Genomic DNA, 12898 nt, shown 5'->3' with positions numbered 1-12898 from the left:
TTATTGTTTTGGGCTTCAAATGCCTTAAGCTCACATTAAGCGCTTTATTAAAACTGATAAAACGGTTCTGTGTCAGGCCTCCTTTTTCCGTTAGACGCTTTGATGGTAGAAACATTCCTCCAGGAGTGTCCAACTCCAGGCCTTGAGGTCCGGCAGGTTTTAGATGTGTCCTTGATCCAGCACAGCTGATTTAAATGGCTCAACGACCTCTTCAACATGTCTTGAAGTTCTCCAGAGACCTGGTAAGTTTTCTGTTTAATGAAAGTTACATCCTGTTAATCTCATTTGTGGTTACTTTGTGTCTGTGCCGCTCCAAATGTTTCCACCTGCGTCTCGTTTTGCAGTCCCTCCTGAGTGTGGAGCTGTGGTCTTTGCTCTACTTCAGATCATCTGTTTGTTGCCTCCTTGACTTTAAGCTTGCAGCCTTGTGTAGCTCCTCTGTCACAGTGCTCCCTTAGTGTTTATCACAGCCTGTGTTTAGTCTCTGTGGGCTGTTCTTGTGTTCCTCGTTTCTTGTCGAGTCACCCTCGCCTCCGTGTTCGTTCATCTCCTGCGTCTTCTTGTCAAGTGCCTGTCTTCTGTTTCCTGTTTTATTTTGATAGTTCCTTGTCCTGTGTTCGTTTTGCTCCCGCTCTCGTCTGGTCAGATTAGTCCCAGCTGTGTTTCCCTCGTGTTTCCTAGTCCCTCATTACTCCCTTGTGTATTTAAACCCTGTGTTTTCCTCTGTCCGTTGTCGCGTCGTACTCCCTCTTTGCTGTGTGTTTCCTCCATGCGCATAGTTATTTCTAGTTCCTTGTTTTAGGTTTTGTTTAAATCTAGTATTGTGTCCAGCAATAAAGCTTCTGTTTTCAGTTAACCTCGCGTGTTTGCGTCCTACATCCTGCCTGCTTATCAAAGCTAATCGTGACACTCTCCTTCTGTTCTTCTCATCTGTTCTATTTGTGAGTTGATTGAAGTTACTTCTACAGTCTCAAAGTGTTTGATGTACCCACGGTGTAGATTTCACCCACAAACATAAATGAACCTGCAGTGTGATTTGAAAGATGGAACAAGGCTGAAGAAATGAGACGTCAGTGTTCATGCGTGGCCATAAAAGGAAGCAAACGGTCTGCATCACCCTCACAGTTTGACCCTACGCCGTAAACTGAGAAATCTGACTCTTTGTTGCTCCTCAGTAACTGTGATTGGTCTGTTTGGCCGTAACATATTGTAAACGGTAGATTACAAATTAATTATTATTGACATTATTTGTTTAATTGTTGTAATTGTTCGTAGCTTCTTAACAATGTAATGTTGGTGTAAGGGGGAGGAGCTAAACTGAGTCCAGGAAGAACACTGTGGAGCTGGAAATGAGGTAAGCGTTCACAGGTAATTTCATAGTTTCCTGAAGTTAATAAAAACAATATGATGTCCGGGAACCAGCTGACTTCTGTGGAATGTGTTTTCTTATTGAGCTGGTAGGACAGGTTCACCTGGTGTCCGTTTAAGAGGACGAGCAACAGCTGCTGGCACAACAATAAAGATGAGCCATCAAAGTGTGGCAGAGTAAAAATGCTCTTGTCGCTCACCGAGCTTATCACCACACATGCGCGTCTGCGTAACGCCAGCAAATAGGCATGCAAACCTTCCTTTACAGGTAAATGTCTGGAGAGGTTGTGAGTCACTGCCAGCTAAAAGTTTAAAGGTCACAGAAGTCGTTCAGCAGCGTCACACAAGATTCATCTATGGCTGCTTTACATACCACACAGCTGCTCCTGGGTTTGTGAGGACGGTGAATCACACGTCACTCTTTGATTTCATTTTGAAAACATTTCTTATTTTTTCTTTTGTTCTTTTTCTAAGCAAACTGAAAGTTCAGTGAATTTATTGAGGAAATAATCACATTTATTCCTCGTTACAAGGAACTCGATCCCAGAGTTACCAGCATCTCGTGTAAGGTTCAGTCCACAGAGACGCACTCTTGGTTTCCATCTGTTTGTTTTAATGGACTCTTTAATCCTGTGTACTTTCAAAATTCAAATTGTTACTTTTTTTTCCAACATTCAGATTTTCTCAGAATTTGAAGTTTTTTGTTAAAACTGATTTCTGTGGAAGAACTTCACCAAGTCATCATCCTACTGACTCAAATGAACGAGCAGCCACGTGGCCTGATGCGCGTTAAAGGAGGTTTGATTAAAGTTGCTCAATTTTATACGTTTATTTTTTTGTTTTTCTGACAGCTTTTTCTTATTTTCAGTCACTTTTTGTTTACCTGATATAATTGTTTCTATATTCATTTTGTTTTTTTGCAACTGTTGCTTTAATTGTTGTTTCCAATTTTTTATGAACTTGTGTTTCAAAACAAACAAATAACCTTGAACGTTGAGTTGGCGTGTGGATAAAAGGAAATGTTTTTGGAAATTAGATTTTCGTTTTCTTTTTTCATGTGATAACTTTTCGTATCTTCAATCAGCACAATAAAGAAGAAAAACCTGACTGCTGATTCACGAACGTATCACTAATAAAGATACTGTACTCGTGAAAATGTGTTGATGTGTGCTTTATGTTACTGGAAGCCAGTCCTTCCACTTCCTCTGCTGCTCGGCTGGTAATGTTTGTCACATCGTTCCATTTTTTTTTTTTCCCTATTTAGCTGCCGAGGCCGGTGCCGACCTCTCAGCGCCTGTGACTCAGTGGTTTCAGCCTAACGTTCATAAAACATGTGAGCCTCCAACTTGTTTCCATTATGATTTCTGGACTTTACTGTGACTCAGGCACAGCGACTTCCCTGCTGACTCACCTGAGTCATGAGGTGACTGTGTGTAAACAGGTGCGTCTAACGAGAGTTTTGTTTCCGATGGCAAAAATTCATAATTTCTTACTTTTTAAAAAATAAGTGACAGGAAGGTGATGTGTTGATCCGCGCGATGAACCCATCCAGCACACAGAGGGTTCGTCTGCTCGTCTGACCTTTGCACTGACCTTTGTCTGATGTGAAGCTCAGACCAAAGGTCAGCTTTGAGCTTATAATAAAGAGGTCAAGAAAACATCAAAAACTCAGTCTTAACTTGACATAATTTGACTGAACGTCTGAATGAGCTCAAAGAGAAGATAAAGTTTGGAACTCAGGTTTGAACAGAGCTCCTTCTGTTGCACTGAAACCGGGCTGTGGCCTACTTTCACAGCCTGCAGGCAGAGTGCCAGCTTCAGGTTTATGACTGAGCCGCCTCACACTGCGGTTAATACATCTTTTCTCTCCAGGCTAACCTGTCGGCCCAGTTTGGCTTTTTTCTCCACCTGTCTCATGACCTGGACAGACTGCATGCAAATCAGCCAGTGTTAGTCTGTACAAAGCAGCAGCGTATTTACTTATTCAAATGGTGCAGAGAGATGATGTCAAACAGAACCTCGGGCCTCACGCTGATGTTTGGTTTGAGTATCTTCACCTCCTAGTTGGGCAAACATGAAGTCACGGGGGCCTTCCTCACGGATGTTTACGTCCAGTCGCGGATACAGACTGAGTCATTTGTGCAGGTGGTTGTAAAAGCTTTCTTTCTTCTCTGTGATAAAGAAACGTGAGCGCACAGCGACTGTTTGACCCCATTATGGCAGAAAAATACGCTTTTATTAAACCTGATCCATTCATCATTTCATGTCCCGTTGCCCAGGGGAGCAGAGTCACAGGTGAGCCCTCATTGTGCTCCGACGTCCTGACAGGAACTCGCTTCGTTTCAGAAATCACATACCTGATGAATTTTCTAAAGAGAAACACGGTATGCAAACACTGCTGCTCACTTCTCTGGAAATACGTAAAGTTATAATGAAACTAAAGTTATTGTGTCAGCTTTCAGTTTGCTCTGTCACGTCTCTCAATCCTTCCTCACACAGGTATTTTTTTATTTTTAGAGCACCCTCAAAACAAAGGATAAAATGATGAAACGAGTCATTAAAATGAGATCAAATTTACTCCAGAATGTTCAATGAAAGTATAAAAATAATGCAAAACTCTGTTAAATGACACAAAGCAACAATACAGAGATGGAAAGCAACAACAAAGAGTCTCAGAACAACAAAGTAGGAGATGCAGATCACATCACAGAGAAGCAGAGCATCAACCTTCCAGACACAAATTTTCATGAAACAACAAAAAAAACAACACAAAGATCGCACATTTAGAAAAACACAGAAACGCTCATAATGAAAACTGTAAAAGATAAACAACAAAGTAACAAAAATGAGCAAAATTACACAAAAAACTACCAACAAAATCACAGAATCAGATTTGAAATGACTAAAAAGATAAATGATGTAGACCAGCAGCATTAAAGTGAAGTGTTTGATTCCTCCTCTGCTGTTTTCAGTGAAATCATGAAAAATCACATCAGATAACATATAGATGCCATCTTCACATGTTCAAAGATGATTGTGCCTTTGTTAAGACACAAAGCTCCTATAAGGGATGTGAGGACGCAGCTACCTGGGTACCAGGTGTGTTTATAATCACAAACTGTAGTCAAAAGATGGATGTAGCCTGTCAGAATGAATAAAATGACGTCTCCTTTCCTGCCTCCTTTCCTGCCTCCTTTCCTGCAGGTAATTCGCTTTAATTTCTGATGAATTTTTCAAAAGTAACACGATACCCAAAGACTGCCGCTCAGTTCTCTGGAAGGACCGTGACCTTCTAGAGAAATCATTTCCTTGTTCTCAACTTTTTGTTTCTTTTGTTACATCTGTCAATCGTTCTCCACACAACACATTTTCTATTTGTTTTTAACAACTTAAAAATGTTTGTAATGGGAAATGAAATCACAGGAAGTATTGTGCTTAAAAACCAAAATGACTTCAAAGGGTTAAATAAAATCTTAAAACTTTATAACCAAATCACAGGGAAAAGAAGAGTCATTTAAAATAAGGATTAGTTCCTTGCAACACCCACAGAAACGGAACAGCTGCACAATTAATAACAAAATCTCCACAAAATGACAGAAATGTCCTCAAAATGACATAAAGCAACTGCAGATCACTTGGAGTGACTGTAAAAAACATGTTCTAGTGATTCTATACATGCATTTTATTTATTTTTTTGTTATGACTGAAATAAAATAGAAAGAGGCTTCGAAATAACTGCTTCTAAAAGGACAAACACAATCCACAGGTGGGGTTCAGGGACTCCAGTTAGCTGAGCTGAAACCTAGCACACAGCTAGCAGCTAAGGCCACCTGTCAGTTAAAGAGGCCACGCCCCTTTATAACACTTAAAAACTGTTGTTTTGAAGGGGGCGTTATCTGCAGAGCCCAAACTGTTTGTGCATCTGGCTGTAAACATGTTTATTTCTGCTGTAAATGTGTAACATGGGGACTGACTCACTGCTGGAGCCTCTGCTGGACGTCAGAGGAACTGCAGCTTTGGGTACTTGAGGCTTTCATCCTATCAGTTTGTGCATACATCGTGCTGTAAAGCAGCGGTCCCCAACCCCCGGGCCTTGGACCAGTACTGGTCCGTGAGTCGTTTGGTACCGGGCCGCGAGAGTTGAGGCTCAGGTGTGAAATGTTTGGTTGTCAGGGTTTTTATCAGTTTTCAGCGTTATTTTGTTATCGTTTTTATCGTTAACTCGGTTTTCCTGGGTCTTCTCACGTGTGTTATGAATAAATCTTCTTTTTTTCGGTACCGGTACTGGTTTTATTTTGTTGTATTTATCCGCGACACCTTAAAGGCCGGTCCGTGAAAATATTGCTGGGCACAAACCAGTCCATGGCGCAAAAAAGGTTGGGGACCGCTGCTGTAAAGTACACATAATCAGACCGATGCCCTCCCGTAAATCATCACATGTCATGTTTATTGTGCACTCTGCAGAAGGTAAAAGTCTGCAGGGACCTGTGTGAGCTTTCAGGTGAATTGGAGTTTCAGCTTTCATGCAGCAGCTACCTGGGCTGGAGTCTCAGGGGAGCGTTTTCCATTTCACACATCAGTTGTGAGACTGAGAGAAAACAATATTTCCTCTAAGAGGTGTGCACTTCCCACACCAGAGGATGAAGCTTTCCACCGTGAAGGAAATCAACTGGCTGCTGGGAAACTTTATTTAAACTCCTGCTAACAAAAAGAAGCTAAAGCCACATCACAGGGACAAAATTAGCGCGGTTATCAGGGAGATACACTATGAGGGAAATGTCCCCTTCAAAATAAAAGCACAGAAACGCAATATATAAGCGCTCAAAGTGAATTCAATGTGGATTGAAACTGAGATCCAACCATCCGAGCATTATTCCAACTGTTTAAATATGTGTTTCAACTTTTATATCAAATAGCATTTCACTTTTTATATGACTTTTAGCTTTATTTCAGAAGATTTATGTCCACTGTAAGACTGATATATCACTTTTTAATGTTACTTTTATCCATAAATTTTAGCTCATGTGAATCTTTTTAGACTTTTTTCCTCATTTATCTTTTATATCAATCACTTTTAGGTTTTCTATCATTTATTGCGGTTATCTGTTATAACAGATTTTTCCCATATACATCATATATGTAGCTCTGTCCCATTATATTGATACATTTAAGATGATATCAATGAGAAAAAGTTTTTTTTCATTATTGCTTTGGTCTGTATGTCAATTTATATCACATCTTTTTATTTTAACATTTATTTTCAAATGTTTGTTGTAGCTGTGTTTCAGTGTAATCGTTTTCACGCGTATATATATTACTGTTTTGTTAATTTACTAAACTACTTATTTGCAGCGCTCTCTCGCTCTCTCTCTCTCCCGCTTTCTCTTGGAGCTTTATTTTGAAAGTCCTCTCAAAGGGGTGGGTTACCTATTGTGAGTCGGTTGGCTTGACAACGGGAATGATGGGAGGTGCTTGTCCACGTCCGAGATCGGGGACGGGACAGGTAGAGCCAGGTGAACAGAAGCTGCACACCTGACACTGACACACACACACACTTTGTCTCTCTCACACACACACGGACACACACGGGCTGAGGGAGAGGAGGCGGCCGTTGCGCTGAAGAGGCTCTTGGGACTTCACATCCTGCTCAGCGCACCGGGAACCAGAGAAGGGGGGACCATTAGGAGCGTCAGGGCGCAGCAGACACAGCAGCTGCTGCGGGCTCGGACTGTTCAGAGAAGGACTGAACTGCGCCTTTAACTCCCAGGACTCTGTGAGTGATTAAGCGGAGGGCTGCAGCCTCCTGCCGGGGCGGATTACTGCCCGCTGTGGTCTCACATAATCCGCACTTTGGGATTTTCTTCAATGTTCCCGGAGCAGAGCAGCAGGTAGTTCCTGCCCCGACCTCCCCGCGCACCTTATTTCTCTATTCAAATCCCGGGGGAGGGGGGGTCAGAGACCCGGTGTACCCGCCTAATCCCGCACCTGCTGACCGCAGCAGCACCATGATCAGCTCCGAGGGCCTGAGGCCGGCCTCTAACGGCAGGAAGCCGCTGGGCAAGCTCGCCACCCGCCTGGAGGAGGTGAAGAACCCGTGGCGGCAGGGCTCCACGCTGGAGCTGAGCCACAACGAGGCGGCCCGGCTGGCCACGGACGCACTGCTGGAGCACGGGGAGAAGGAGTACCGCAAGGTGCTGACCGAGGAGCGGGAGGTGAACTTCCTCTCCCCGCTGGAGATCCACTACATCACGCAGCATGCGGCCAGCAAGACGTGCGGCGGCTCCGACAGCAACGGCGTAGGGCCCGGGGACCGGGACTTCGGGGACGGGGACGCCGTGTCCGAGCTAACTTCTGGAACTTACTTCCCCATGATGTCCGACGAGGAGCCGCCGATGCTGGAGCTCGGCTGGCCGGACACACCGACGAGATACGGACCGTCGGAGACTCAGATCTACTTCCAGAGAGACAAAAGCCACAACATCAAAGACCTCATCAGGTCCCTGATCAACAAGGCCAAGAAGGTAAGAGCGCTCTGAGGGACCGGAAACAGAATCATCTCTGTCTGCGATCTTTTATTAAACAGCCTGAAACAGGAGGCCGCTTTGCATCGATTAGTCGATTATTCCTGAAAGCAGCCAGCAGCTGATCGGTCAGTCACGGCAGAGCAGAGGTCAAAGCTCAGACTGTATTATTGATGAGTGTGTGCTTTGTTCTCACAGTGGTCTGAATATTTGTGCTCTTATAGTCTCCCACAGTCCAGTCACACATCTGTAAACTCGGATTATTTATTCTTATTCTTTAGAGAAAAGCTGGAAATGATTTTGTCTCAAAAGCTGCATTTTTCAGACTGAAAGCTGCAGCTGGACCAGGAGAGTTTATCCTGGTGACCTTTGACATAAGTCACAGAAACAAAGCAGCAGCTTTCTCGTTGGGGTTCATAACACACTGTGAAAAAGCTTCTTATAAATAAAGTCCAACCAAGTTCTCAGCAGTCACTTTGTGTCCACCTCAAACCTGTGAAAACATCAGACAGGACAAAATAAAAGCTTCAGATGTGGAGAGCTGGAAACATATTCAAGTGTAAACTATGTGCAAAATGATTTTTTTTTAAAGCTGAGTTACTGCAGCTAAATGTTTAGTGTGATCCAAAGCATGTCGCTCTCTGCATGTTAGACCAGTTTGTGGCGCACTGTGTAAACACAGTCGTCTGTCAGCAGCTGGGATCAGTGACCTCACTCTGTGTGTGGAGCAGCTCTGCGCTCAAAGACATATTCTGCCCATTATTACTCCCAGTGTAGCGCTGTCTGTAAGCCTGAGCTGTGCTGCACGTTTCAGGCTGATCAGAGCAGCTTTAAGTGCTGCGCACAGACGGAGTCAACACAAGTGCTACGTGCCAATAATGCGACCAGTGAAACGGCTTCAAAGAGATGATAACAAAGAAGGAAATGAAGCCTGAATACAGTCAAATGAACAAAGGGAAATCATTATAACTGACTAAAGTCAGGCTGAATTTCCTCTTGAAGCTGAGATTAGATCAAACGTTACAGTCGCTGCTCAACACGGTAATAACACTGAGGCTGAGACGCTGCTGTTGACACGTCGTTTGGCAGCTGAAGTCGAGAAATGGAAAAAATCTTTGCACTTTTGTCCATTTTTGTCCTTTTAATGATGACGCACGAGTGTGGAGGCTCGAAACCAGGACAAAGTCTTCATTTGGAGTAACAGAGGTGCAGCTCACCGCGTGGATCCGTCCCTGGAGCATTTTTCACCCGGCTTGCTTACAAACAGCGCGAGCAGGCCAGGGCCCGCCCGCCATCTTTGATCTCTTCTTATCAGCTTGTGAGCTCGAGGCCGGCTGCTCGAGGTCCAGGGAGCAGAGGGCTGGCTGTCACACTGCCCGCTGTTTAGGAACAAACCCCCGAGCTCTCTCTCACACACACACACACACACACACACACACACACACACACACACACACACACACACACACACACACACACACACACACACTGCGGTGTAGTTTCCATCTTTTGTGTCTGTTTAACATTTGCATCATTTTCTTCGTTCTCGCTGACTTTGAGTCTCTTTTAAAGTCGTCTTTTGTGTTTGAGGCATGTGAGACAGGTTTGTGTTACTCTTGAACCTTTGTGTTGGTCTGCAGTACTTTTCCTTGTCGAGTAGCTGTTTTTTATTCATTATGTAGCTTTTATAATCTTGCACTGACGCTGCAGCCTTTTTCTCCTTTTTTGTTTCTCTTGTCTCTTTGCAGATGGTGTGTGTGTGTGTGTGTGTGTGTGTGTGTGTGTGTGTGTGTGTGTGTGTGTGTGTGTGTGTGTGTGTGTGGGGTAGCAGGTTTCCATCGCTTAGTTTTGGCATCTGTTTGTTGGTATTTCTTCGTCTAGTGTAAAGCTTCTTTTTAAACAGAGACTCTGACCCCGCACGGCGCCCGCTGACCCCCCCGGCGCCCCCGACCTCTTTGCTGTATTCGTGACCTCCACAAAAACAACCACGAGGCGACAGATCAAAGACCCTTAAACCAAGTTTTCCGCCGCTTCTCAGACTTTCTGTAACTTTACATTCGGAGCGTTTTGCACGTCGTCTCCCGATCAGCGATCACGTAACAGTCAAATGAGAAGCTCCGTAGGTTTGTTGGCAGAAAGTCGGGCACGCGCTGCGTGTGAGTCACTTCCTCCTCCTGTGTGTATAAATAGACGTGTTTAATGTGAGGCGTTTTTTTACATGAACCTGACCAGTCTGTGCGTCCGTGCAGGAGAAGCTGTTTTCTCTCAGACGCCGACCTCTTTCCCACACGTCTGTGCCGACTCAGCGGGTTTCAGATCAAATGACACTCTGGATGCATTTCGTCAGTTGGTTGATGCAGCAGACAAACAGCTGCTCTCAGAGCTGCACGTTTGTTCCTCCAACGGCTCTTTTCGCTTCATTTCAGCATATTAGGAGAGTAACTGAACTTTGACCTCCTTAATTTAGTGACAGATAAACCTAAATGCAAATGAAGTGAATCAGGACGCAGGCCTGGCTCAGAGTAAAACCATCCTGCAGCATCCGGCCTGCAGGTGAGCAGCGCAGCAGTCTTCATTATTAATTTAAGTTAAAGCAGAGTGTGCAGCGGCCCCGGGGCCCGGACCCCCGGAGTCCCTCTGTTTCAATGACAGCAGCTCATTAAAGGCAGATGCATGTGTTCAGCTGGGTCAGATAAAAGTCATTACCAGTTTTACTAACGATTTACTACCAGTCAAACATTGTAATCTCATTACATCACCTTACAAACAAAATATCATAATATTGCAAAACTTAAGGTATGATAATACTATTACATAAGCTTACAGTGAATTCTTCAGACACAATCTAACTCAAACTGGAGTTAAATGGATTATTGATTAGTTGATCAGCTGATACAAATAGGATTATCTACAGGTTTTTGTGATTATTGCACCTTCTGACAAGATCTGGAGCTTTTCTTTGTCCCACATAAAATAAAATAAATCAAATGTCTTGGATTTTAAAGATATCTGAAGATGTGAGAGATTATTTTTATTCATTTACTTTAAAAGATTCATAAATGTTTTTAAATAGCTAAAAAATGAAAATGTCACGGTGCAGCCTTAATGCAAACCCATCCTGCTGCAGGTTTTCATCCTTGGGCTCTGTTACAGCAGCTTTGCATGATTCTCAGTATGAAATAAGCCTCGTGTATCTTAGTCTGGGCCTTTGTGCAGCCTGAAACGAGCTGTTTTAGCTCCTCCCACTTTAACACCATCAGTGGGCCTGAGCAGCACGGCTTTACCCCGGGGACACAGAACAGGTTAATCCAGCTGTGGAGACTCTGTGAAGCTGCAATTATCTTTTCATAGGTCATAAATCTGTGAGCTCTACTCAAATCTGCACGTTGTTTTAATAAAAGTGCTCTTCTGAGAAATTCAGTTTTTCCAAGAACGCTTTTTACTTCCTGTATTTAAATGGAATTTTTTTTATTGTTTAGATCAAAAAATGTCAGAAAATTCTGAAGCTGTGCGTCAGATACCCAGAGCCCCCCGACAGTGTTTGGTTTTGCTCAAACAGCAGTCAATGAAACACCTCCAGTGGGCTCAAAGCAGTAAACAAACAGCAGTTTGTCCCTGTTGACTTCAGAGAGTTGTCCTTTGCTCCACAGCTGAGCAGACTTGGCCTGCATAAAGAAATAATTCTAACGTCAGTAATCAGCAGAGAAATTTCATGATGATGGCCCACGAGTGAAAATGTTAACCCCGCTCACCTTTAGCGTCTCTCACAGGTCACTCACTCAGCTGACCTGATTTCCTCAGATATAGCATTGAGGGTTGTAACTGTGAATGACCTTTGACCTCCAGTTTTAGCCTGAGGAACAGATTAAAACCTGAGCCTGATTATCTCGGGCTAAATAGAATAGAATAGAATAGAATTCAACTTTATTGTCATTGCACATGCACAGGTACAGGGCAACGAAATGCAGTTTGCATCCATCCAGAAGTGCTTTAGTGATATAGATATATTACAATAAATATTAGCAATAATATAGATATGTGAGTATATTACAGAAATGGGTCTATTATGGTATGTTATAATGCACACGGTATGAAGTATGTTGTGAATATTCTATAACTATAAGTATGTACAGGCTGTAGTGAGTACAAGCTATGTACAGGCTGTGAACAGGATATAAATATGAAAAACTATACAGAATATGAAATAAATAACTTTACAGAATCTGGGATATACAGCTATACAGAAATGGGAACTATGCAAGTTGTAAACAGTTGTAGGATTAAAGATTATCGAATGTACAGAATGATTATTTACACAGAGCTATACAGTAGTGCAGTTAAGATAAGTGAGGGTGTAGATAGTTTCTACAGAGGCTATATAAAGTGCTAGTGGTTGTCAGTCCATGTTATTATTGTGTGTTAAACCTACAAACTAAGGCCAGGTGTAGCTTTGCATGACCCGACCTGAAACGAGCTGTTTCAGTCAACTTCAGTCTGATTGGCTGCCCCTCGAAGATCTGAACAGCAGGAGGGTGGGGCTTCGGTACCTGAGATGACCATATTAGGGATATCCCCTCCCAGAGTGTGTGCAGAGTGCAGGCTTGTATCACATGGATAACTTGAACATATGTTGACCTCTGAAACTTTTAGGAGATAAATGACATGAAAAACAAAAAGCAGCATGAGGCAGTTAAATTACAGGTCATGGAGTGTAACAGACTTAAAAACTTAAACAAATGACCTCAAATCTGCTTAGAAACAGTAAAAAATCAGTCATCATGTTTTCTTTAAGACCCCAGTAATCGACTGGTACACAGCACAAACAGAAGCTGACTTTTAAACAGATCTACACGTTTGCGTTTCAGTCGGGTTTATCTCGGGTTTCATCCACAAGCTGAATTTCAGAATTTTAAGCTGAAAAATACATGACAGGAAAGATCTGGATCCAAGATTTTACTCAGAGAAGCACCGAAAACGAAGGTCATTACAGCCTGTGACCGGAGCAGGGA

General features: G+C 43.2%; 1 protein-coding gene across 1 annotated transcript in view; it reads left to right on the top strand.

Moving 5' to 3' along the window:
- Positions 1 to 6826: 6826 nt before the first annotated feature.
- LOC146575184 (protein FAM83C-like) overlaps positions 6827 to 12898 on the top strand; it is an 11053-nt gene continuing 4981 nt past the window's right edge. Inside the window, exon 1 of the mRNA XM_085275415.1 lies at positions 6827 to 7889. Within this exon, the coding sequence (XP_085131541.1) occupies positions 7374 to 7889 (516 nt within the window). The 5' untranslated portion in view covers positions 6827 to 7373. The remainder of the gene's footprint in view (positions 7890 to 12898) is intronic.

The sequence above is a fragment of the Mchenga conophoros genome, linkage group LG5, assembly GCF_057382185.1.
Source record: "Mchenga conophoros isolate Kocher_MC1m ecotype Shallow Benthic linkage group LG5, M_conophoros_male_GT1.1, whole genome shotgun sequence".
NCBI classification, from domain to species: Eukaryota; Metazoa; Chordata; class Actinopteri; order Cichliformes; family Cichlidae; genus Mchenga; species Mchenga conophoros.
This window is presented reverse-complemented; position numbering and strand designations above follow the sequence as displayed.